Source organism: Mus musculus, chromosome 7 (assembly GCF_000001635.26).
Source record: "Mus musculus strain C57BL/6J chromosome 7, GRCm38.p6 C57BL/6J".
Classification (NCBI taxonomy): domain Eukaryota; kingdom Metazoa; phylum Chordata; class Mammalia; order Rodentia; family Muridae; genus Mus; species Mus musculus.
In genome coordinates, this window is record NC_000073.6 from 79,821,803 (window position 1) to 79,848,525 (window position 26,723).

The following is a 26,723-nucleotide window of genomic DNA, read 5'->3' on the forward strand; positions in this document are numbered from 1 at the left end:
TCATTTTAGAAATTCTTTATTTACATTTTCTCTTAAAAATATATATAGATCTTGTGCCCTGTTGATTCTTTGGTTCTGGATCTCGTGGGGGGTAGGGGTGGGGGTAGGGGGCAGGGATAGTAAAGCATTCAGGGAGTCTCTTTCCAGGCTGCCCTTTGTCCAGTAAATCTAGCTTCAGAGCTGGGCTTCCCTGAGATCAGCCCCAGAGGCCTGGACCTGGGGCAGAGTTGGCATGAGGGTGCAAGACCTGGGAGGTGTCCGTCAGCCTGACAGTTAGGAGCTAGGCTGGCTCCACAGGCTGGAGACTTCATCCTTGAGAGTAGGATGCTGGTGTCTGGAGCTCTGAGGACAGAGACCCTGCACAGGCTGCTGAGATAGTAAGAGGTGTCATACTGGGACAAGTGGTTCTCAGAACCAGGAACTAACTGCTGTTCTCTGTGAACCACTTGAATACCGCATCTTTGTTCTCCTTCACCCAGTCGATGTTGGCTCTCGTCTTCTCCAGGGCTTGCTCCAGAGCCCGAGTGCCGGTGCCAAAGCCTGTGGCTGAGTTATCCGCTTTAAACTGCTCCAGCTGTTTAGGAAACCAAAGCATCAGATCTGAGCTGGTTCTCCAACTCAGCCCTGAGAAGAGGGGCTCTTCCCAGCCCTCTGACTCTCACCCCACTCACACGCCCCTGAAGGGGGGGGGTATCTTGTTCCCCGGATAAAGGGCTCAATCCTTCACCTCTCTTTGGGGTTAAGTGCTCACCTACCCGGAAGTTGTGAAACCACAGCCCCAAGTGGGACCTGCTCAGAGGGTAGCGGGCTTTATTGTGCAATATCTCAATAAGTTAGGCCTGCGTTTCACCTGAAGCAGCTCACCCCAGCAATGAGCCAACGAGCTAGGCATCCACATGGGAGCCACAACTGTGGACATTTCTGAACCCCAGAGGATGGCGTTGCTTCCGTGCCTCAGTGGCTTTTTACAAAAAGTACCAGTAAGGGTGCTGCTCGGGGGTGGAACACTTGCTAAAATGATGGAGACCCTGGGTTCCAGTCTCATCACTTCAGAACAGTGAAGTGGCGCAATGAGTACAGGGAGAGGGCACACAAAGTCCTGGGGGAATCTGTGAAAGCAGAACTCAGAACTCAGCTACAGAACTGAGCTATCAGAACTCAGGCTGAGCTACAGCTCAGTTTGCCCAGCATGTGAAGCCCTCCTCCATTCCATCCCCAGCACCAGAAAAACCAAAGGTGGTTAGAACTAACGATCCAGCAAGATTTCATAATATAGAACCAGCGTACAACATCAACTGTACTCCTAAGGACAGCAATGAAAACCAGGGAAGGCAGAGAAGTTTTCATTTTTAACAGCATCAAAAAAATTATGTCTACACAGTGAATTCCAGGCCAGCCAGAGCCACATAGTGAGACCCTGTCTCAAAACATAAAATAATTAAATAAAAGGCGTAGAGGGGTACAGGTAGGTGCTGATCTGCTTGCTGCAACAGCAAGGCCCTGAGTTGAAGCCCTAGCACTGCAAACACATTTTTTAAAAAAAAAAAATTGTCCTACTCTGGGTGGTGGTGGCGCACGCCTTTAATCCCAGCACTTGGGAGGCAGAGGCAGGAGGATTTCTGAGTTCGAGGCCAGCCTGGTCTACAAAGTGAGTTCTAGGACAGCAAGGGCTATACAGAGAAACCCTGTCTCGAAAAAGCCACACACACACACACACACACACACACACACACACACAAATTGTCCTACATGTACAAAAATATCAATAAAACTCTTTAAAACACACAGGTATAGGAGCTGGAGAGATGGCTCAGCAGTTAAGAGCAATGACTGCTCTTCTAGAGGTCCTGAGTTCAATTCCCAGCAATCACATGGTAGCTCACAACCATCTGTAATGGGATCTGATGACTTCTTCTGGTGTGTCTGAAGACAGCTACAGTGTACTCATATACATAAATTAAATAAATTTTTAAAAAACATTTAAAAAACCCACAGGTATAAAACTACATGATACCCAAGTGTAAGCAAGGGAAAATAACACATTTTTCTGCAAGTGGGAAGCAGAGGCAGGACGATTACTGAATGAGAAGAAAATGTTTGCAGGTCATGCATCTATCTCAAAACACACACACACCTTCGCACAACCTTCATACAACACACAACTTCGCACAACTTTCTTACAACACACGCCTTCACACAACCTTCTTACAACACACGCCTTCACACAACCCAGCGACGGAAAGGCAGAAGCTCAATTTAAAACCAGGGAAAAGACGTGAATAGAAGTTATTCTAGCGATATGCAAACAGCCAGCAAGCTCCTGCCCTTAGTCATCCATACACTGCCCAAGGACCCTGAGAAACTGGAACTGGCCTCACTGAAAGCAGGAATGTTGCAGTAGTGCATTTGCTCGGGGTAATGGAGAACTTATGTCCTGGTTCCTCCCAGCCCTATGGGTCCAGATGAGAGACTCAGACTCCAAGTATTCTTACATATACCTTTGCCGTATAGCTAGGCTCTTCTCTGACCAGATCATAACTTATTATAACCCATTTACTCTAATCTCCATTCTACCACGTGTCTGAATCTTCACATCTCCCTTACCTAACTCTCTCCCAGCATTCTCCCTGCCTCCGGGTGTCCCGCCTTCTTTTCTACCCTGTAGGTTTTTAATTGACAGGCAATGTATCCATGCAGTACAGGAGATATTCTGTCTACAGGACAAAATTTTAACCGCCTCTTTAAAAAGTTAAACGTGGAGTGAACAAATGAGTGACAATTCCTCTCCCAGTCATATGGCCAGGAGGAAAGGAAACAATAAAAAATATACATGAATGCTCACAGCAGCACTGTCCATAACAGCCAAAAATGGGAACAACTGAAGTGTCCATCAGCTGATGAATTTGAATAAAGAAGTTGTGGTATATCTATACAATGGAATACTACTCAGCCATACAAAGGAACAAATCTTTTAAGCCTTAGGTGCTACGTGAAGCCAGACACAAACAAGTCACATATTACAGAATTCCACTCCAACTCACAGAATTTACACTTCTATTTTATGAAATGGAAAGATAAAGTAGATTAGTGGTTGCCAGCCAGGGGGTAGGGAAATGGGACAAATATGAGAAGAAACGGCTAGCTGCTGCTGGGGAGTGGGTGACAAAGATCGGTTGTACAATCTTGCAAAAATACTAAAGAGCACTTAACATGGTAAAGCTTAGGGTATGTGAATTGTAACTCGGTTTTTTTCTTAAAGGAATCTAGGCATACAATCCTAGTTACTTCGGAGACTCGGGCAGGAGGAGTGCTAGAGCCCAGGAGCGCAGGCTCACTCTAGGCTATCGATGAATAAATACAGTTTTAAAGTTCCAAGGTTTTAAAAATGGAATCATTAATATCTACAAAGTCTCTCAGTCCTTGCTCCAAGAGTATAAGCCACCACCCTCAATGGGGAAAACCAGATAGAGCCCAGGGCGTGGAGAAGCCTGGCCACTTACCTGCTGCAGCTCGAACTCAGAGGAGAAGCGCCGGGTCACTCCCTGGATGAGATTGGCAAAGGAGAAAGATCCTCCACCGTAACTGTGAGGTGCGGGGAGATGGACATGAGCAGGGGCCAAGACTCAAGGGACCCTCTCTGCGGGTGTCAGGAAACTATAGCACCCCACAACCATTCTGTGAGGGAGAGCTAAGGAGACAAAACCCAGAACCCCAAGAGACCCTCCCAGGCCATGCAGGAGGCAAGTCTTGAACACAGCTCAGGCTGTAGGTCCCTGACTCCTTGTCCCTGGCCACAGTTTTCTTTCTAAGTGGGAAAGCTCAGCACGGGGATGGGGAGATGTATGGGTCACCCCAGCACACCCAGTCTTGGCCTTGATAGTTCAACACCCCAGTCAGACTCACTTCTCAAACAGTTTCTTCCAGTTGCTTCGGACAAAGTCCCAAACCAGAGGGTGCCCAGCCACGTTGCTGGCAATGCTGATGATGGTGGAGGTGGTGTCCTGCTTCCGGATGTAGTCCGGGTTCAGAGTGTAACTCAGGTACCTGTGGGCAGCAGGCCAAGGGTATGGGCCACTTGAGGACCACAGTCCCGGGATACAGGGTTGGGAGCCCGATGTCACACACACAATCTCTGCCTCTCGCATCACTCAGCATCCCCCTTGATGTGTGAAGAGTTGTGGGGCGCTTGGTACTACCTCCCCTCTGCAGGTGGAAAACTGAATCACCTACACAGGGTCACAGGGTCGCTGGTCATGCAAGTGTGTGCTACCCGAGGGTCTCTCTTGAGAGCAGATAAAAGAAGGAAGGAGTTCCTGTCCTCCCAGCCCTCATGCCAGGTGAAGTGGCCGCGCCTCACTCTGATGATGAAGGAGACTCAACTGAACTGTTTCTCATGAACACTGATGGAGCAAAGAATATGATTCTTACCTGTTTGGGGGTCATGGGTGTCCTGTGGAATCGGGAGCAATGCCTAGCTATAGTCTCTGGAACTTTGCAGGTCTGGACTATGAAAAGGCTACCAGGGTGGAAGAAGACCTCACCCAGGAGCAGGAGACCCTGCTGTGAGGCTCAAAACAGAGCCCACAGCAGTTAAGAGTTAGGGATCTGGCCCTGACCCTGACCCTGACCCTGACCCTGCCTTAGTCACATACTAAGCCTATGAACAACTAATTATTTTGCCTCTGAGCCTCCCTGTCCTCACCATCAGGAGGCTAAGAAGCTGGTAAGAAGAGGAGCATGGCATGTGGGTGGGGCCAGGCTGAGTCTGTGGGTGGGGCCAGGTCCTCACCTGTTCAAAATCCACACATCTTTGCTACAGGCCAAGGCTGACCGGAGTTTGTCCGCTTCGTTCACCAGAGTTGCATTCCGGAACTGTTCCCAAGCAAAGTTCCACTCTTCTTCGCCACCGAAAGCAATGGCATTGCAGTAGACAGTAGACCGAAGGTTGGGGTGGATCCTGGAGCGGCAAGGAACGGGGAGCAAGGAGTTGCCTATGACTGGCCTGGGGCTCTATTTAGGCCAAGGGGCAGATGAGGACAGGCAGGGGAGGCACGGAGGGAATACTCACGTGTTATTATTAGGGTTTTTCATCCACTGACTATAGAGCTCAACGACCAGGTCCCTACACTCTTTGAGACCACTGGAACAGGCGGTGCTGATGGCGTTAATTTCATTGTACCTGTCCCAGGGGTGACATGTGGTTAGTACGTTCTGACCAGACTCCCACCAAGTCTGTCCTCTTAACACAACCAGGGGCCTAATACTAAGGCTCTGTGGTCCACTTGACCCTTTGGGACATTGCCTATTCTTTTCCTGCCATTGGCCTGCACTTTCTTGTTTCCCAAGGCAGCTTTGGGCTTTCCGTTTGAGTCTTTGTTAATAAAGTCAGGAGTGGGAGTGTAGTTCACTTCGTAGATGTTTGTAGTGTGTCAGGAAGCCCTGGGTCTGATCCCAGCCCTGTATAAACTGCATGTGGTGGTGCACACCTGTAATCCTACCACGGGAGAGGCTGAGGTAGGGGGATCAAAACTTCCAGGGCAGCCTGAGCTACCTAAGACCCTGTGACAAAGAAACTCACAAAACTCAAAAGAAACCAGGAGAGCCCACAAGCCAGGTAGACTTTCAAGGCAGGGTCCCAGGTTTCTAGGTGGGGTCTCTCCTTGGCTGGTGGCCAGGCATTGAACGTTCCAGAGGGGAACACTGCCGGGTGGTGTTCTCAGCCCTTAGGTCCTATGGGTCCTCCAAAGCCACACAAGGCATCGCACTTACTGCTCCATCAGCGTTGGAGGACGGTTGACCCAGTTGTTGGTTCTATTTTGGAAGTAGAAGAAGAGGGGCGTAACTTGCTTCTTCAGATACCTCTGTGGAAAGAACATAAGAGTCGTGTCAAGGGGCCCAGGCAGGTGGGTGGGCAGCCTCTCCGTGAGCATGAGTCGGGGCTGGCAGGCAGGGAGAGGTCAGGGTGTGTCCAAGGCCAGCCCCTCCAATCTAGGTTACAGATGGCTGAGTTGGTGTCTTTTCTCCTCAAAGACTGACTGACTCAATCCCAACGCTCTTTGTCCCCCCATCACTGCTTCCGACTATAATGCCAGGTCTCCTCCATGATCTTACTGTGAGAAATCTAGGAAACACGGGCAGGCAGAGGGTGGACCCAGACCAGCAATGTCATCCCTCTTACCCTTGCATCCTTTCTTGGCTTGCCTCTAATTCTGTGTACTTTTTTTTTTTTAACCTGATCTCACATCAGTCTCATGCTGTCATTAAATTAAACTCTTTTTTTTCAGCTTCTGATTTGACTTTTGTAACAAACTGAAGTCATTATCCAATGGCAAAAGGAACTGGCCTCTCCCCTCCTCAAGAACATGTCAGTAGCAGTGGCTGTGACAAACACAGGACAACTGGGAAGTGAGATGGGAGATTGGCTCAGTCTGGCAGAGATGAATTTGATTTGCCACCAAGCTTCTGCAGAAAAGGGCTTTGCTAGCCAGACGGTGGTGGCACACACCTTTAATTGCAGCACTCTGGAGGCAGAGGCAGGTGGATCTTTGAGTTTGAGGCTAGCCTGGTCTACAGAGCGAGTTCTAGAATAGCCAGAGAAAACCTGTCTTGAAAAAGAGCAAAAATAAAGAGAGAGAACAGGACTTGCTCTAGGGAGGTTCAGAATGAGAGGGCACGGGGAAGGCTGGGCTGTGGGTAGGCTGGAATCCAAGTCTGCCAGTCGAACTCTGGCCTGGCCCCTGTGTCCAGTGGCAGCTTGCCCTTGTTCACAGGAGGTGCTGGACCAGAGAAGCTGGGGTGCTGGGCACTACACATGATGAGAAGGGTTGCAGGGAGGTCAGAGGTGGAGGTTCCATCAGTTCCCACTGACCCTGAGAGTGGGCACTGCCAGCTTTACTACACAACAGAGGCCCACACCAGACACCCTGAGAGTGGGCTCTGCCAGCTTTACTACACAACAGAGGCCCACACCAGACACCCTGAGAGTGGGCACTGCCAGCTTTACTACACAACAGAGGCCCACACCAGACACCCTGAGAGTGGGCTCTGCCAGCTTTACTACACAACAGAGGCCCACACCAGACACCCTGAGAGTGGGCTCTGCCAGCTTTACTATACAACAGAGGCCCACACCAGACACCCTGAGAGTGGGCACTGCCAGCTTTACTACACAACAGAGGCCCACACCAGACACCCTGAGAGTGGGCACTGTCAGCTTTACTACACAACAGAGGCCCACACCAGACACCCTGAGAGTGGGCACTGCCAGCTTTACTACACAACAGAGGCCCACACCAGACACCCTGAGAGTGGGCACTGCCAGCTTTACTACACAACAGAGGCCCACACCAGACACCCTGAGAGTGGGCACTGCCAGCTTTACTACACAACAGAGGCCCACACCAGACACCCTGAGAGTGGGCTCTGCCAGCTTTACTACACAACAGAGGCCCACACCAGACACCCTGAGAGTGGGCACTGCCAGCTTTACTACACAACAGAGGCCCACACCAGACACCCTGAGAGTGGGCTCTGCCAGCTTTACTACACAACAGAGGCCCACACCAGACACCCTGAGAGTGGGCTCTGCCAGCTTTACTACACAACAGAGGCCCACACCAGACACCCTGAGAGTGGGCTCTGCCAGCTTTACTACACAACAGAGGCCCACACCAGACACCCTGAGAGTGGGCACTGCCAGCTTTACTACACAACAGAGGCCCACACCAGACACCCTGAGAGTGGGCACTGTCAGCTTTACTACACAACAGAGGCCCACACCAGACACCCTGAGATTGGGCACTGCCAGCTTTACTACACAACAGAGGCCCACACCAGACACCCTGAGAGTGGGCACTGCCAGCTTTACTACACAACAGAGGCCCACACCAGACACCCTGAGAGTGGGCTCTGCCAGCTTTACTACACAACAGAGGCCCACACCAGACACCCTGAGAGTGGGCACTGCCAGCTTTACTACACAACAGAGGCCCACACCAGACACCCTGAGAGTGGGCTCTGCCAGCTTTACTACACAACAGAGGCCCACACCAGACACCCTGAGAGTAGGCTCTGCCAGCTTTACTACACAACAGAGGCCCACACCAGACACCCTGAGAGTGGGCTCTGACAGCTTTACTACACAACAGAGGCCCACACCAGACACCCTGAGAGTGGGCACTGCCAGCTTTACTACACAACAGAGGCCCACACCAGACACCCTGAGAGTGGGCACTGCCAGCTTTACTACACAACAGAGGCCCACACCAGACACCCTGAGAGTGGGCACTGCCAGCTTTACTACACAACAGAGGCCCACACCAGACACCCTGAGAGTGGGCTCTGACAGCTTTACTACACAACAGAGGCCCACACCAGACACCCTGAGAGTGGGCACTGCCAGCTTTACTACACAACAGAGGCCCACACCAGACACCCTGAGAGTGGGCACTGCCAGCTTTACTACACAACAGAGGCCCACACCAGACACCCTGAGAGTGGGCTCTGCCAGCTTTACTACACAACAGAGGCCCACACCAGACACCCTAAGAGTGGGCTCTGCCAGCTTTACTACACAACAGAGGCCCACACCAGACACCCTGAGAGTGGGCTCTGCCAGCTTTACTACACAACAGAGGCCCACACCAGACACCCTGAGAGTGGGCTCTGCCAGCTTTACTACACAACAGAAGCCCACACCAGACACCAGATGATCTTGAGAGAAACCCAAGACCTATGCATATCTATTTGATTTCCTTTTCTTTTTCTTTTCTCTTTCCTTCCTTCCTTTTTCATAGTTTTAAAAACTTCTGTTCTGGGCTGGTGAGATGGCTCAGTGGTTAAGAGCACCGACTGCTCTTCCAGAGGTCCTGAGTTCAAATCCCAGCAACCACATGGTGGCTCACAACCATCCATAATGAGATCTGACTCCCTCTTCTGGAGTGTCTAAAGACAGCTACAGTGTACTTACATATAATCAATAAATAAATCTTAAAAAAAAAAGAAAAAGAAACCTTCTGTTCTTTGACAGTCTGGTGTGAGTATATAATTAAGTCCAGTCCTTTTTCTTGATTTTTATGCCAGAGGCCAGGTTCAAGGCTTTGCACATAGTGTGCACACATTCTCTCTTAAGCCAAATCCCAGACTCCCAGCCCTTCACTTTTGAGTGTCTCCAGTGAAGAATTATTTGGCCACCATGTCTTCCCACAGTGAGATCTACAGGTGACAGACTACAATGAGCTTCCAATCCTTCTTTGTCATTGTCATCACCGTCGTCATCATCATCGTCATCACCGAGAAATGATCTCACTATGTAGCCCTGGCTAGCCTGAAACTTGCTGAGCAGACACCAGGCTGAACTCACACTCAGAGCACCTCCTACCTCTGTCTCCAGAATGCTGGGATTAAAGGTGTGCGCCACCACGCCCTTTTGTGGGCCTTAGCCGTCTGTTCTGTTCCAATTTGGTGTGGCTTCAGGTCACTCTTTATTGCCTCACTCTTAAATCCAAAAAGGCCTCTCAGCCTCCTACTTGACCGGAGACCAAGACAAACAGAAACCTCAAGTCAACAAAGGAAAAAGGGAGACTTCAAAAGCTGAGTAACTGACTACCCTCCCAGGGAGAGGAGAAGACACAGTGCAGGACACCGGGGCCAGAAGTGGGAGGGAAGAATAAAACATCCTGCAATTGGCAGACCAACACTTAGAGGACCACCACCACCTCGGAGGGGGGAGAGTGAAGAGTCACCAAGCTGCAACTAGGAGGGACATGAAAGCCAGGCCAAAGCCAGAGAGAAGTGTAAATACTCAGACTTCCAGAGAGACATGAAATGGGCAGCAGGCAGGGAAGAAGTTCAGAGGGGCAGCACACAAGTTCTGACTACAGCATATCTATGTCCAAGCCGAAGGGACCCAGGCTGGCCCACCAGGTCTGCTGCCAGAGCCCAGAAGTTTCCAGGAAGCAAAACTGGTCACATGCCAAGCACCGGAAAAGACAAAAAGCTCTGAGCAATTTCAACAGCAACTCGAGAAGGCTGACGTCGATAGTTCAAGACCTTAGACATTCTGAGGAATGGTTTCCAATCTAGAAACTTCCAAAGCCAGCTCAATTCTCAGTCCAGTGTAAAAGCAGAATAAAAGCCCTGGCTAAGCATCTGCCTGAGAAAACCCACGGCCACAAACCATCTCTCAAAACTCTCAGAATATGTTCTCCCTTAAGAGAAACTGGAGAAGAGAGCCACGGGGCTGAGGAAGCAGAGTGCCGCTCAGGCAGGACCTCCGCGTGGACATGACAGAAGACTTCGGGAAATACATGAACTCTCCTATGGGCTCCAGCTGGCTGCGAATACTGACACAGCTGTATGCTGGATTGCTGGTTTGATAAGTATTGTTGTTGAGCTCTACTGTGCCAGCTTGAGAGGATCCTGAGTAATCGTGAAAGAGTTAAAAGGCTGTTTAACAAAATATGCACTTGCTATCCTAGGGAGTTCGTGGAATTAAAAATAAAATTTAAAAGAATTCCAGACCTACCTACAAAGATTATCTAAATAAATAAATAAATAAATAAGCCAACAAACAATAAAAAGAAACAAAACAAAAACAAACCAAAAAAAACTGGGCTAGGGAAATGGTTCAGTTAACCCAGGGTTTGTCATGAGGAGTTGAGTTCAATTCCCAGGACATTCGCACACACACACACACAAACACACACACACACACACACACACACACACACACATACCACACACACACATCACATACCACACACACATCACACACACACACACATCACACACCACACACACATCACACACACACACACACACACACACACACACACACACACACATCACACACCACACACACACCATACAGCTAGAGACAGGAGGGTCCCTGGGATTTCCTGAGCAACCTAGCTGGCCAGGAATAGTGGGCCCAGAGTTAGTGAGCTCAAAAAGTAAGGTGAAGGAAACAAAAGTGCTTGCTGCCCAAGCGGGAGGAAGAATGGAATCCAAGTCCACAAAACCCATATAAACACATGCCTGTAAGCATGGTGGGCAGACACAGGTGCTGGCTAGTCAGCTAAGGCAAGATGGCATTGACCTCTGGCCTTCATACATGCATAAATGCACACACACACACACACACACACACACCAAATTCCCAACAACAAAAGTCTCTTAAATGTGGTCTACAGAGCTATGAGCATTCCATCAAATGAGCACTGTGGTATAACTCAGCCAATCCCAGCTGTTAGTCACTTATTTCTGTTTTCTTTGTCTGCTGTTTGCTCTTTTATGAACATCCCATGGGTGTGGCCTCATCCTGAGCCAGGTCCTACAGGCTTATTCTCTCCAGTGGGAGCTTCACACACACATCTAGGCAGTGCTATGAACTTGTCAAAGCCTGTAAATGCTTTACTGCCAGCCTGGGGGTGGGGTGGGATGGGGAGATATGCCATGGTGGCCAAGCCCACACCTCAGCAGAGACTGGTGCTGCTGGGAACAGCTGCCTAAGGCACAAGGCTGGTAACAGAGGCCTTTAGCCTTCTTGTGAAATGGCCTCCCTAAAGTGTTCATTTCCCATGTTTCTGATGGGCAGACTTTGTGAGGAATCTTGTCTTTTTTGTTGGGGGTGGGAGGGAGAAGGAGGCACCCATACTCCTAGCGGTCTCCATGCCTGTTCCTTTTAGATCCATTACTCTGTGACACCACCCCCCCCAAGAGCTTGGCCAGGTAGTATACTGCCCAGTGGTGCAGGTTAGACCCTAGGATACCAACAACTCATACCTTCATGGGGCCGTAGACCTCCGAGCGGTCGAACATGAGTGTGAAGTAGTTGAGGCTGCTCAGGGCAGCCTGCCAGGGCATGTACTCCGCCTCTTTGACCAGGAAGAGGGTGTTGTCCAGCGCCAGGGTGATGGGTATCATTTTAGCACTGGGGACAAACAGGAGGCCCCAGATCAGCACCCACTCAAGACAGCCACACTCTGGGGACCCTAGCCCAGGTTCTCAGAGACACACCTCCTCTTATGTCTCCTGACCCTTTTGTATTTTCCATGGGAGAAGAAGTGACACAGATGCTTTGTGACGCCACCATTGGGGTCCAACCTCAGTCTACTGCCTGTCATGTTCTCTTGCCTTATAAACCTTATGTTCTTTAGTTCTTACTACAATAATTTCTATTTTTTTGAGAGAGGATGTCTCTATGTAACCCTGGTTGTCCTAGAACTCATTGTGTAGACTATGCTGGCCTGGAACTCACAGAAACCCCCCTCCCCCCCGCCTTCCAAATGCTGGGACTAAATGGGCGTTCCACCATTTATACCAACTTGTTATAATGTATACTGACTTCCCCAAAGCCACACAACTCAAAAGAGACCTAGCTCAGAGCTCTTAACTCTGCTGAACTTCTCTTGGATTTTTTTTTTGGGTGGGGGGGCGAGACTTTTATTTTTGTGTGCACTACATGTGTGTCTGTGTGTGTTCCTGTGGATGTGTGCCTATGTGCCTGCAGGTATGTGTGAATGTATCTATGCATGTGGATCCAGAGGCCATCGTTGGGTGGGGGTCTTCCTCGATTCTTTCCATCTTATTTTTTTGAGACATGAGTCTCTTACTGAACCTGGAACTCATTGAGTCCATGAGGCTGGCTGGCCAAGCTCAGGAGCCTGCCCCTCCCCATCAGGGTCAGAGCTACGGTATAGAACACTGCCGTATCCGCTTTTATGGGCTCAGGGCATCTAAACTCCATTGTTCTTATGCTGAGTGACAAGCCCCAAGTCATCTCTGCAGACCCTTCTACTGAGGTCTTCTAACTAAACCCTTCTCCCATCTTCTGGCTTAGGCTATTTGTGGGCATTGGGTCCACAGGTGACTCTGGGAAATGTCACTCGTGTCAAAGACCTCGCTCGACGCCTCACCATAACCACTGTGAGCGAGCATGTTATCCTGGGAGGTAGAACTGGTGTTCATTAAGTATCATTGTGCCCACGCTCTGCCTCTTCCACCCTTCTCAAGCCAGATTTTTTTTTTAAAGCACCAAGCACAGGCCTGGTGTGCACACAGCATTCGGGCAAGCTGGGGCTGTGGGTGGAAAGTGGGCAGTGGAGTAGGAGAACCCTGTGTTTGGCTGTGGTGAAGCATGGGGCAAGGTGCTCTAACGCTGTCAAGAGTCCTCGTCTGTGACGTGATCACGTGGGGACCATGGGAGACTGCTCCGGGAGCACCTGACACAGCAGGGGGACCCGATGGGCACCCAGGATAGCAGGGGGAGAACGGGGTCACTGGCCGCCAGTCTCAGGTTTCTGTGCTCAGCCAGGAGGACACTCACCTGGCCAGGTTGAAGGAGTCGTGGATAATCTGTGCTCGGTTGATGACAGGGATAACCTAGATAGGGAAACAGCGTGACTCTGGGCTCACACCACAGGGTAGACTTTGAGTCTGATGGCTCATCATACCATGGGACACAGAGCGGCAGGGATACCCACAGAAAGGTCTGTTTGCAGCTGATTCTGAAGCTTCTTCCAGTTGTTCTCATCATAGTTAACCAGGTAGTAGCCGGTTACGTTAATGTTCAGTAAGATCCATTCATTGGAGGATGTCTGGAACTTTGCACTCTGGTCTATAGAGTAAGACAGAGAACAGGTCTGGGTGGAGTGTGCCCAGAAGGCCATGGAGGACCCTGTGTTCACTTCCTGGGCCTTCGCATGGAAGTGACCCCCTTCATTCCTGTCTCACCACTCTGGGCACCGAAGCCAGACTCTACAGTTGAGTGTTAAGAGAGTGCCTGGATGTTTCTGACTGCGTGCCTTCCTTCGCCTGCTTCTGAGTGACTAGCCTTTGCCTTTGACTCCTCAGTGCCTGGCCACATAAGATAGCTCCTTGTACCTGCTAGTCACTGTCCTAAGCGTTTTACAGGCATTCTCTCTTGTGATTCTCATACCACTCAATGGAGTGGAAGACCAGAGATGAACAGTAAACTTGCCTGAGGCCACATGGAAGCAAGGTGAGAACTGGAAACAAAGATACCAGCTCTATTTGCGAAGTGAAAAAATGAAGCGACTCTTCACTCAGCTCTTCCCAAACCCCACAACCCCACCCCACCCCACCCCACCCCACTCCCTGAAGAACACAGGCCAAGAGCCAAAAGACAAGATGGCGCTAGATTACTTTTCTCGACATCCAGCCAGTAGTGATCCTCCTGTCCACTTTTGAGAAATGGAATGGGCGCGATCCAGATGTAACTGTAGTGAGAGACCGTGACCCAGAGTGATGATCGGTTACTCTTGGGCACACCAGCCTGGGGTACCCCTCTCGGGTGCCCACTGATGGCCCAACACTGATATCAAGTGTCACCATGCTCCTAACAGCACATGATCGCCTCCCTTGTGTCCCACCCTTCCCGGGGACTCTGGTGGCAGCATCTGCTCACTTAAACTCGGAGGGGCGGGTAACGTTGGACTTGGAATCCAGGAGGAAGTGTTTCTGGGAGATTTCTCCTGTATTGGTGTTCACAGTGATAACGGGAAAGCCCATCTGTAGAATCCAGCGGTCCATGATAGTGCGCACCGTGGCCGGGGGTTGGACAGCTGTCTGTTGGTTCACGGCCTGTTCAAGGGACACAGTGTGGCTGTCAAACCACTATCCTCCCACACCCACCACCCAGGTAGCCTCTGCAGATTCTGGACAGCCTAGAAGTGTGGTGTCACCAACACAGAGAAGTGGGGCAGAGGACAAGGGACCCCATCCAGCTCTGTCTCTCCTCGTCTGCCCAGAGCTAGCTGGGCTGAAGAACCTCTCAGCTTCTAACTAACTCCATTGTAGATACACCTGTATATGGCCCCAAGATATGGCCCATGCCTTCTGAATGTTTAGAGAAGAACAGAGAGGAGACAGAGCATTGCCCAATGTCACAGGCAGGAGCAAGGGACAGGGCCGTGGGGTTGGAGGACAAGTACCCCCCAATAGAAGAGAACGGGATGGCCTTGTTAACTGTCTTCTCAGATCTTTTTATTTTTTTCAAATGCTTTGGGCAGGGCTTTTGGAATCCCAGTAAAAAGCCAGTGGCGTCTGGTAATAACTGGAGCTGTGAACCCCTGAAAGCTGTCAGAAGGCAAAGTTGGGGGGTGAGTGGGGCCATAGGAGATGGGGAAGGGAAGGAGGCAAGCTGTGCTGAAGTACAGGAAGGCAGGTGGAAGAGAGTACCACCCAGTCAGCTGTCAGAATCTGGGTGGAGAGGTTAACCAGTGTGCCTGCAGATGGGATGAGGGTTGGGATAGGGTTGAGGTAGGGGCTATGAGACTAGACCCTGCCCATCTGTGACTCTGTGGATATCCCCTGCCCAGTAAGATGGCCTTGGGGCCCAGAAAGACACAGTGTAGCTGCCAGGGAGTGGTTAGACAGAAAGACAGAGCCCTGGGGCTCTGGAGGAACAAAGATGGAGGAGAGGTGGGCAGGGCCAAGAAGAAGTGGGCAAAGTCTACAGAGAAGACTGGAGGGCATGGGGTAGGGGGAGACAAAGTGATAGGGACTCATGGAGACGGTGGACTCCAGCCCTAGGGAGAGGCTGGAAGGAGAGCAGCCTCTGGGCAGGGGACTGGGAAGCTGGGGAATGGAATGTGAGGCAGGCTGGATTGGAGGGTCAGAGTTTGCCTCCAATGTGCTGGTGTGTGCAAGGATGTGCCAGGTCGAGAGGGCCATGGGGCACAGGGCAGCTGGGAAGGGTGTGTCAGTTAAATGGCTTGTTCCAAAGTTCTGGCAGAAGAGGAAAAGGAGAAGGGGGGAGAATAAGGGGGAGGAGAGGGAGGGGAAGGAGGGGGAAGAGGAGGAGGAGGAAGAAGATAGAAGTAGTAGTTTGGGCATAAGAGCCCTGAAGTTCATATTCAGTACTAAGTGATCCACAAAACTCGCCATGGTGCAACTAAGCAAGAACCTGAGTGGGCCTGCCCTGGTGGTGCAAGCTAGTGGGATATGCTGAGGGGGTGGAGGCAGAGGCAGGTGGATCTCTGGGTTCAAAGCCAGCCTGATCTACAGAATAATTTCCAGGACAGCCAAGGCCACACAGTGAGACTCCGTCCCCAAAAAACAAAAAGCTGGATGTGTTGGCATGCATCTATAATACCAGCACTCCTAAGGAGAGATGGCACTCAAGTGTTCACGAAAAGAAACAAGATATCCCCTGCCTCAGAAACAAGATGGGAGAACCAACTGAAGAGAACACATTTAAAAAAAATAAGAAGAAAAAGAACCTGAAGTGGGCTATGAGCAGAGGTTTTACCCACCCTCTTTAAGGATCCATCTTTATACCCATTTTATAGACAAGCCACTGAGGACCCAGACAGTTTGCCTGGATTACTGAGCACAGCAGCTGGGCACAGTCTCTCACATGCTGTCCCCAGGGACTTTGGGCCTTGGTACCTGAATGGAGAAGGCTTGTTACCCACCTTTTGCAGGTGTTCCCACAGGTCCAGATAAACGGTGTTCGAGTACTGGTAGGTGTGGAGATAAGACTGTGGAGATGACAGACCTTGTTAAGGGCTGGGTTATACTCAGGCCTGTGGAGGGTTCTGCTGGGAAAGCCACCATGCAGAGGGGTCGCCTGGAGCTGTACTCACTGAAAGGCCCTTCTTAAACAGGTCCTCTGTCAGGAAACTGGACAGCATCCTGATGACTGAGGCTCCCTGGGGTTGGATGAGAGGGGGCTCAGCAGGCCAAGCTGGCCACCAGGGTCAAGCATTCCCAGAGTGGCAGGCAGCTGGGATGAGGCTGCCTGAGGGATGCACTCCTTCCCACCCCAACTCCGTGACTCCCGGGGGTGAGGGGGGTGGGCAGAAGCCAGGAGGCTTCACCTTGCTGTAGGTGATGCTGTCAAACAGCTCCATGATCTGGTCTGGTGTTTTGATCTCGTCAGCAGGACTGGACAGTGGGTGGGAGGAGGCAAGGGCATCCACGGCCATCACACGGTACACATCATTCAGTACCATGAGGTCTTTCTGTGGAGTCCCCAGATGCCATCAGGAGCTCAGAAGGGGTGTGTCACAGACACTCCCGCTCTTCCACCTCGGCCCAGCTCCCAGAATGGAGACTCACCAGATTCCAGGTAGGCTCTGCATAGTCAGCACCCAGATATTCCACGTAGGAGGCAAAGCCCTCGTTCAGCCACAGATCATTCCACCAAGCCACAGTCACCAGGTTGCCAAACCACTGCAGGGGACACAGACGAGCCGTTGAGTCTCACAGGCCTTGCCATCACTAATCACATCCAACCACGCGCCGGCTGTCTGCTGGCACAGGCCAGGTGAGGACCTGACACCCCCCCCCACCCCGAGGCTTTGCTCCTTCTTGGGGCTCCCACAGCTGCCCACCTGATGGGCCAGCTCGTGAGCAATCACAGTGACCACCCGCTCCTTGTTGCTAATGGAGGAGGACTGAGAGTCAAAGACCAGGGAGCTCTCACGGTAGGTCACCAGACCCCAGTTCTCCATGGCTCCAGCGTTGAAGTCAGGCAGGGCAATCTGGTCTGTGGAAAGGATCCCGGTGTCAATGGGAGGTGTCTGAATGGGCATCCTGGCACTACCTCCATGTAGGCCCCATGGTCACTTACCAGACTTTGGTAGAGGGTAGGATGTATTATAATGTTGGGCAAAGAAATTTAGGATGGGGCCTGTAACGTTCAGTGCGTAATCACCCTGGCCCTCATCAATGGCACTGGGCCGAGCCCAGATTCCAATCTGCAGAATGAGAGGAAGGAGGTCAGGTTTAGGGTCCTCTGGGATCATGAGAAAAATGGGTAGAGTCCCAGGATACAGGGAGCTAGAGGTCCCTGATAAGTCAGGATGGAGACCAACTAGATTAAACAGAGGAAACCGAGCACGGTCACATGCCTGTAAATTCAGCATTTAAGAGGCCAAAGCAGGAGGGTCACAAGTTCAAGGCCAGCCCAGGCACCTCAGTAGACCTGGTCTCAATATTTAAAACAGAGGGGTAGATGGATGGCTCAGTGGCTGTGCGGACTAATTTTATGTCAACCTAAAAGGCTAGAGTCATCTGGGAGATGGAACCTCACTTGAGGCCATGCTTTCAGAAGATCTGGCTGGAGACAAGCCTGTAGAGTATTTTCTTAATCAGTGATATTAATGTGATGAGGGTCCAGCCCATTGTGGGTGTTGCGACCTCTGGGCTGGGTGGTCCTGAGTTCTAAAGAAAGCAGGCTGAGCAAGCCAGGAAGAGGAAGCCAGTAAGTAGCACCCCTCCATGACCTCTGTACCAGCTGCTGTCTCCAGGTTCCAGCTCTGCTTGAGTTCCAGCCTGACCTCCTTCAGAAGATGGACAGCTACATGGAAGCATAAGCCAAATAGGCCCTTTCTTCCTCTGTTTGCTTTTGGTCCCCGTGTTTCATCACAGCAATAGTAACCCTAACTACAACGGTGGTCAAGAGCTCTTCAGGAAGATCTGAGTTCAATTCCCAGCACTCACTGTTTGTAATAGGTAATAACTGTTTGTAACTTCAGTTCCAGAGGACCTGATGCCCTCTTCTGGCCTCCAAGGCATAGAAGTGGTACATGGACGTACGCATAGGCAAAGCACCCACACACAGAAAATAAATTTGTTCTTTTTTTTTTTTTTTTTTTTTTGGTTTTTCGAGACAGGGTTTCTCTGTATAGCTCTGGCTGTCCTGGAACCAGGCTGGCCTCGAACTCAGAAATCTGCCTGCCTCTGCCTCCCAAGTGCTGGAATTAAAGGCGTGCACCACCACGCCCTGCCAATAAATTTGTTCTAAATTAAAAGCAAGGCACCATTCGTGGTGGCACACAACTTTAATCTCGGCATTGAGGAACAGAGACAAGTGGGTGTCTGTGAGTTTGAGGCCAGCCTGTTCTACAGAGCAAGGTTCAGGACAGACGTTCCTCAATTTTACACCTGAGAAACTGTCTAGAAAGCAAAAGAGTTCTTGGGATCACTCATAGCTGAGATTCAACAGCCTAATAATTCAGAAGCTAGCACTGAGAAGATCTGAGAAGGTCCCTCAAGCCAGGGCCAGATCCAACTCATGACATACAGTCCCAGTTTCATACCTGGACACCATTGGCTGAGACGGAGCTTATATTTTTGAACTCGCTCACGATGTAGGCCAGCAGGTATGTGGACATCTTAGGGGTGGAGTGGAACTCAGTCATGGTGCAGGAAGGGTCTTCCGGATAGGGCTTGGACTCTGGGCATGGGATATGTAAGTGTGTGGGCTTCCTGCTCTGCCCAGTTCAGGGCAAACCCAGGACAGCCAGGCTCACCTTTGGGAAGCATATTAGACAGAGCTATGAGGTTGTTGGGGTAGATGAGTGTGATGTTGAACATGGCCTTCATGGCTGGCTCATCAAAACATGGAAAGGATTTCCGAGCATCAGCAGCCTGCATCTGCGTTGTAGCCACCACTCTGTCCAAAGCAGTGTTGTTAGAGAAGGAGTAAGGAGCATAGTTTTAGGGTACAGAAGATGGCTGCCCCAACCTGCTTACTCCCCTTCACCCAACCCCACACAGCCTCAGGATCCTGACCAACAAGCTGCCTTGGGAGACAAAAGCTTCCAGATGCCATCTAAGCCCTGGCAGGCTTCACGCCAGTGTGAGCCGAGGTGGGTCCCGGACAATTTTCTCTCTTCTGAGCCTCAGTATTCCTGTCCATCCAAGGAACCCTTTCATACCACAACCCAGTACCCCTAGGAACTGCCTCCCCCTACAGATGAGCAATGGAGCTACTGAGGTCTCCTGAAGTCTCCAACCTCTCCCTTTCCATAAGCCCCAGATGCAGCCCTGTGTCAGACCGTGCCCACGCCCTTGAACCTTACTTCTTGACGTCTCCTTCCATGTACTCGCTGCGGTAGAAGCCAGCCAGGTCATCAGCCAGTTCCCCCTGGAACTGGCTGTCCATCTCGTACTGACGGCCCTCTACCAGGGACCCCTGCAGGTGCACCACCAGGTACTCAGTACGCTCTACCAGTTCCGTTTTGTCAATGTTAGGTGCCGGAGTGCCGTCCAGGGTTCGCAACACCACCCTGTGGTTTCCTTTGAGGGTGTAGTTGAGCTTTTTGCTGTGGATGATAATGACATCCGTGGTCTGGTTGCAGGTAAAGCGAACAGTACTGTTGCCTTGGAAGATGTACAGGCCCTGATTGTTGGGGGTGAGGTAGGGTCTCAGGATCACCCGGTAGGAGTCAGGTATAAGAGTCTTAGGCAAGCGATACTGGTTCCAAGGCTTGCTTTCATCTACAGCAGGGGTGGTGGTTGCGGTGGTGGCTGAGGTGCTGCCCGGGAGCGTGGGGGCTGTGGCAGAGTTCTCTGCATTCCTATTCTTCTCCTGAGCGTAGACCACCGACAGAGCTATGATGGTACACACAGCTGCCACACCCAACAGGATGCCCAAGATGCCCAGGGTCTTGGAAATGTAGAACCCCTTGGCCATGATGCCGGTGGACAGGGAGCTCGGAATAGCTCAGGCCAAGAGGAAAGAACAGCAGCCCCGGGGCCAGCTTATATCCTCACAGGGGGTGGAGCCCCACTGCCTTTGGGTCGGACAAATATTAACCAGAGCTCAGGCGAAGGTCACTAGGCTGGACAGGGGTACGCTCTGCCCAGGCTCTGGAGAGATCAGAAATGAAACAGTGTGCAGAGCTGGCTTGGGGTAAGGGATGGGGGATGGGGGTGGGCAGGGGAGATGCCTGCTGTAACCAACACAGTGTGTGGTTACGACTGCAGGTGGCCTGGATGGAGAGGGGGGAGTGGGGGTGGGAAATCAGCTAGAGCGGGGGCTGAAGGGCAGGCTGCAGACTTGGCACCTAGAGGCAGGGGGGAAGGCAGTGACGGTAATCTACCTGCAAGGAGAAATGGAGAGAACAGACTCATGAGGACAGAGGTTAGACTCAGGGAAAGATTCCCCAGGCTCGAGAGGTAAGGCAGGCAGAGCAGAATGAAGCCAGTTCCCAGCAGGCCATCAAAAGCATACCAGCTCCACCTCTGGGTTCCTCAACAGATGCCAGGGGCCCCTTGGGACAGTCTTCAGATTCGCCCCCTTTTCCTCCTGACCAACTTCTTTCCCCTCAGCTCTCCAAAGAAGGCGAAATGAACCCTTCTCTCTCTCTCTCTCCCTCTCTCCCTCTCTCTCTCTCTCTCTCTCTCTCTCTCTCTCTCTCTCTCGTACCTCTCAGAAGTAAATGACAGTGTTTCCCATTCAGGTTTACCTGGCACATGAGCCGTCCCATGGTGGACACTTACAGCTAAGCCCTCCTCCCCACAGCACAGCACCGCCCTCGGCTCTCTGTCCTGGGTAGACATGAACACATTACTTAACCAGCTCTGTCAAACATGCCCTTTCCCTTCTCCTTCACCGGCCCCTGCCTCCCAGACAGCCACCCTGGCTGATGCTCATCCCGACGTTGATCCAGCTCACCCCCTTCTCCTCACAGCCTCTAGCAGACCCTGCTGTAGTCTCATGAATTCCCTGCTTCCAGCAGACCCCTTAAAACTACTCATCACGCGTCGCCGGTACATTCCACTGTTTCAAATCTTCCTTTTGCTCAATAGAACTCAGGCCCCACCTTCCTAAGGGAGCCACACATGGTATGCAGAAATCAGCCCACCCACTCCTCACCCTCACCCCAGGAACCCGCCTCCTGACACACACACACACACACACACACACACACTCACACTCACAGTCCATCAGCCTTCATCCGAGCCTTCAACTGGCCCCTCTACCTATGGTCCTTTGCCTGGATAGATTTCTCTCTGACCTGATCAGCTTCTATGGATACTTCACGTCTTAGAGAAGCTGCCCACCCTCCCTGACCCCTCCAGCCCGGATGGATTAGACACAGCACCGTGTACCCCTTCTTCAGATCCCTATAGCTCAACATGAGTTTCCCCTCTGTGTGGTGGTAGGTAACGGACTAATGGACTTCAAGCTTGTAAGAATAAGACCTTGGCTATTTCTGCCCCCAGAAATGGTTCTGTGCCAACCACCTAGTAGGTACTCCATATGTATCTGTTTGTGTAGATAGATGCCCACATATGTGACTGAGCAAGTGAACAAGTCATTCCAGAAGAAGTCCCTTTTGAAGTTCCCCAGCCTTCATCTCCACCCTGCCCCTGCCCAAAAGGCATCTTAAGAGAACTATTAACATCCTCTGAGCCCTCTTCCAGCCCATCTGATCCTCCAGGCCTTCATCCACCTGCCACCCTGGCCCCTGGCCTCCAGGAAAGTGTTAGATGAGCATGTGGTAAGGGGATCAGGTGTGTGGAGCTGCCGTCTACTCTGGCTAGCCAGGCCAGCATCTGTGTTTGAGGTGTCTAGAACTTCTGATGGTCTACCTTTCAGGCTGGGGGTTACACAGAGCTCTCTGGTCTCCCCCACCTTTGACAGCAGAGCCCCAGGGCCTGAGTCTGGACATCACTGCAGTGAACAACAGCTGTACCTATCAGGCCTGGGCTGACGGCCAAGGGGCATTAGTGGGAGACTCTGTTGGAAAGGTACACAATGATACACTAGATAGCAGCGATATGGGCTGAGGCCTCAAAGGGTTTCACATGAGGTTTCAAAGGGTTCCCCCAACAGAGCCACCTTGATGGTGCCAAGAAATAGCCAAGGTCTTATTCTTACAAGCTTGAAGTCCACACCCTGGGAGCCATGTCCCCCTACCTGAACAGCAGGCAGACCCACAAGTCCATTCGGCTAATCCCGTCTCCAAACAAAGAGCTAGCTTGGCCCTCCAGTCTCTTCCTGTTTGCTTTGGACATGGACCGAGGGCCAGCTGGCCGAAATCTGGGCTCCTCTGCAAAGGGCCCTGGTGTCTGGATGTGGCTTAGCTCAAGGAATGGCACCAACCCAGGCTAGGGGTGAGTGGGTGGGCTTCACAGTTCCTCACCTTTGGGGGGACTCCAAAAAAAGTCTCTCTCCATAGCCCCTGCCTTGGCACAGGCTCTTCCACGCCCAGCAGGCTGTGGAGGCTTTAGGGTTCCTGTTATCCTGCCCTGTCAGCGTGCTCAGCGGGGAGATCTTCCTGAGTGTGTGGGTGAGGCGGCTGTCACTGCCTTCAGAGTGAGACTGAGACAAGTTCAGGCCAACACCATCCCTGAACTTGACCCTCTGGTTGCTTCTCTTCACACCCAGAGCCAGCTTTTCTCAGGCACCTGAGCCTCTTAGTTCTGTCCTTTGTTCCTCTGGTTCTTTGGCCAGATATACCCTTCCTCTCTTTCTAGTCAAGCTCTTCTTCATACTTCAAACTCCAGCTAAAACATCACAACCTTGCCGTGTCCTTAATGCCACACTCCTGTGACCTCCAGTTCTCATCTCTTTCACATATGTCACTTAGGGAAAGACCCTGGCTGTGGCAGCTCTCTCAGCAGACAGCCTGTGCTTCACCACCACAAAAGTGACAAGATGATAGCTAAGGCACCCAAGAACTCAGACCCTTGCTTTGGGGACAGCTCCACCTTCCACCCTGCGCTCTGAGACTGTGCACAGAAGCATCTTCGTCATCGTCCAGGACATCATTTGCTTAATATTTTTTCTCAAAACAAATTCACCTTAATTAGCCTGATGAGCAATAAGGACCTGGATGTGGTGTGTTAAGTTACTTTTTTCCCCCCTGATTTAAGCTCACCTCATCCCACTGGTGAAAACTACTCATCAAGGTAACCCGAGACTACCCTGTATAGCTACTGCTGCTGCTGCTGTTGCTGCTGCTGCTGGAGAAGCTACCACTCTGTCCTGCCTGATCTGGGATGTCACTACTTCAGTGCAGGCCTTGTCTGCAGAAAGCAAGTCTCCTGCCTTCCTTCCAATGCCTCCCCCATGTCTGGCAGGTCTCAACCACCAAACCCTATCTAGGACACACACACATACATTTACCACATATCATACACAAACACACACTACACACACAAACAGACATATACACACACCACACACAAATACATACATACATACATGCCACACACATACACACGTCACATACGTACACACATGCCACATGCAAACACACACACATGTCACATACACATATCATACACAAACACATGCCACACACACATACCACACAGCATATACCACACAGCACATACATACACACCACAAACACCACATACACACACACAAACACACCACACACAAACACACCACACACATACACACCCCACACACTCACAACACACAAACAAAGCACACACACACCACACACAAATATATTTATATATACGTGCACACAAAAACACACACATACACATACCACATACATATATCATACATAAACACACACCAGACACATACACAAACACACACATACTCACACCACATACAAACACACACCACAAATATACATACATGCCACACATCAACACACACGTACACATATCATACACAAACATACTATATACACACATATACCCACAACCATACAACACACACACAAACAAACACAAACATACCACACAAACATAGGCACACACAGGCAAGCACACCACACATACACTAGGTAGTCTGGGCTCCATACCACATCTCAGTTTATCTCCAAAGCTCTCTGAGTTCTGGTGTCAGCACTGTGAGACTACACAGCAGGGAATTCGGGGATAGTGTGTAGCCTCTCTTCCCACTCTGAAGTAGCAGTGTATAGAGCCAGGGTTAAAACCAGGCCCCAGAGCAGGACCATCCTGGCTGATGGCCTATCCCCATGTCACAGCTGGATTGGGCTGGGCTGGGCCAATCCCCAGGGTGCTTCCTTTGGGAGCTCTGGACACTCCATTCTGTGGGAACCACATTAAACCCATGGCAGGTTGACCTTTGTGAGCCAGAGCAGTGTCCCTGTGGGGCAGGGACAGAGGGGCTTTGTAGGGCAAGCGAAGTGCACTAGTCATACAGTCCCACACTTTCTTTGATGGAAGTGGCTTTAAAGGCCACAAGAAGGACAGATTCCCTTCAGTCAGACCATGATCAGGAATGGGGAACTGTTCTGAGAAGTGATACTCATAAGACGGGGGTCAGCAGAAACTGCTACAAACACAGTTCTGCAGAGGCCTTGCCCTGCCCTCATAGGTATAATCTATAGGATCCCTCAGCCTGAGGTGAGTGGCTACCAGCCTGCTGGGATTCTGGGCTGAAGGGCGAGCACCTTGCAGCGGCCCCCTCAGGAACTCTGCAGGGTATGCATGTGACCCTAGGTTCAAATCCTGTGGAGTTGGGGGAGAGTACCATAATCAAATCCAGAGGCTGAGGCAGGAGGATTGCCTAGAGATCCAAGCCAACCTAAGCTATACAGCTCATTGCTCAGGTATTCCACAATCCACCGTAGCCACAGTCCTAGTTCCTGTACCTGGCCTGTCACATGTAGGAAAAGCTCCCTTCCCCATGGGGAATTGTGGCCAGTCTTCCTGTTTGGTGCCGGGCCACCTCCTTCTTACTAGCCACCCACGCTGACAGAGGTGGGAGGCCACCTGCTCCAAGTTCTACTTTCACAAATAAACTGGCCAAGGTCCTGACATCCCTAGACCTCAGATCCATCAGTCACAGAAGTGCCCTGAAATCTCCCAACAGCACATGTCACTGGTATCCTCAGAGCAGGATTGGGTTTTAAGTCACCAAAGCCCAGACTCTCCAGGGCAGGCAGCCTGCCTTATTGGAGGTAGTCTATTTGGAAAGACCCCTCTGCTGAAAAAGCTTGGGTTGCCACCAGCTCTGCTCTCTGGAGGCCACCGCAGCAGAATCCTGGTGCGCATCCAGGAGGCATGCCTATCTATGCATGGGACGAGCACAGCAACCGAGGGTCTAGGATAAAGTCTAGTTCCCGTCTCCTCACAGAGGCTGGGGCACAGGGCCAGGGCCGCCGCTCTAACCCGACTGGGACTGTAGAGCAGAAACATGTGTCTTTGCTCCGTGACTTCCAGGGGTCAGCGTGCACCTTCTGTTCCACTCGCGCCATCCCTAGTCCTCTATACTTCAGCCATTCTGTATCCTCTCATCTCTGGCTCCGTCCTCTATGTGTCCCTCACCACCCGCCCTCTAACCCTTGAGTCTGGCCACCAGACTCCAGCTACCGTTCCTGGGCTCCAGCCACCCCTTTTTCTCCAGGCCTGGCCATCTTCTGTCACCAAGGCCGGAGCTTCCCTCGGAGCCCTGCAGACACCTGGAGGCCAAGAGCCGCTGGCACCCTCGGGGACTCACTCCAACAGCTTCGGCAGCTCCCGGACCTCAGTTTACCCATCTGAGTAGGGGCAGAAGCTTCAGTTGGCTCCCGCACCCCAGATGCCAAGCCCCACACCCGGTGTCCCCAAACTTCCGCAGCCCATGGCTGCCTTCCCACACTTGCCTAGGACTGCACGCTTCTCCGAGCTGCTCCTGCCTCGCCTCCGCCCGCCTGCTCTGGCGGGTTAAAGGGAAGTAACCCGAGCCCACCACCGCTCCGCCCGAACTACACCCGCCCCCCCCCACCCGGCTCCGCCCGCGCTCCTCCCCGCCTGCACGCAAACAGCCGCTCCCCCGACGGTGCGGCCCCTGGCCCCCAGCGCGCCAGACCCAGACCTCTCGCCCTCACCCACCCACACTTCGCGCCGCCGCTGTCCCAGTGTCTCGCCCACCACATCTGGGAGACATCTGCAGCTGGAGGGAGGGGCTCACAGCCTCAAAAGTTTACAGGATAATCCCCACAGTTCTGGAGGCTTTCCACAGAACTTAATCTGATTATCTTTTC

General features: G+C 51.6%; 1 protein-coding gene across 1 annotated transcript; it reads right to left on the reverse strand.

Moving 5' to 3' along the window:
- On the reverse strand, positions 1-26,408 carry Anpep (alanyl (membrane) aminopeptidase). Its single transcript, NM_008486.3, has 21 exons — positions 26,343-26,408; positions 19,836-20,858; positions 19,284-19,426; positions 19,071-19,207; positions 17,600-17,726; positions 17,361-17,515; positions 17,086-17,199; positions 16,845-16,988; positions 16,611-16,676; positions 16,440-16,505; positions 14,429-14,604; positions 14,167-14,240; positions 13,485-13,618; positions 13,328-13,383; positions 11,785-11,932; positions 5,770-5,861; positions 5,069-5,179; positions 4,790-4,957; positions 3,904-4,044; positions 3,501-3,582; positions 1-574 (listed from the first exon to the last, which is right to left on the reverse strand). The coding sequence occupies exons 2-21, from the start codon at positions 20,447-20,449 to the stop codon at positions 422-424; spliced, it is 2,901 nt and encodes a 966-aa protein (NP_032512.2). The 5' UTR covers positions 20,450-20,858; positions 26,343-26,408; the 3' UTR covers positions 1-421.
- Between the last annotated feature and the right edge of the window lie 315 nt (positions 26,409-26,723).

Excerpts from the sequence above, each read along its gene's own strand:
- Anpep (NM_008486.3), bottom strand. The coding sequence starts at position 20,449 with ATGGCCAAGGGGTTCTACATTTCCAAGACCCTGGGCATCTTGGGCATC. Across the intron at positions 16,677-16,844 it reads ACAGCATCACCTACAGCAAG|GGAGCCTCAGTCATCAGGAT; the intron begins GTGAAGCCTCCT and ends ATCCAACCCCAG. Across the intron at positions 13,384-13,484 it reads AGCTGCAAACAGACCTTTCT|GTTATCCCTGTCATCAACCG; the intron begins GTGGGTATCCCT and ends TTCCCTATCTAG.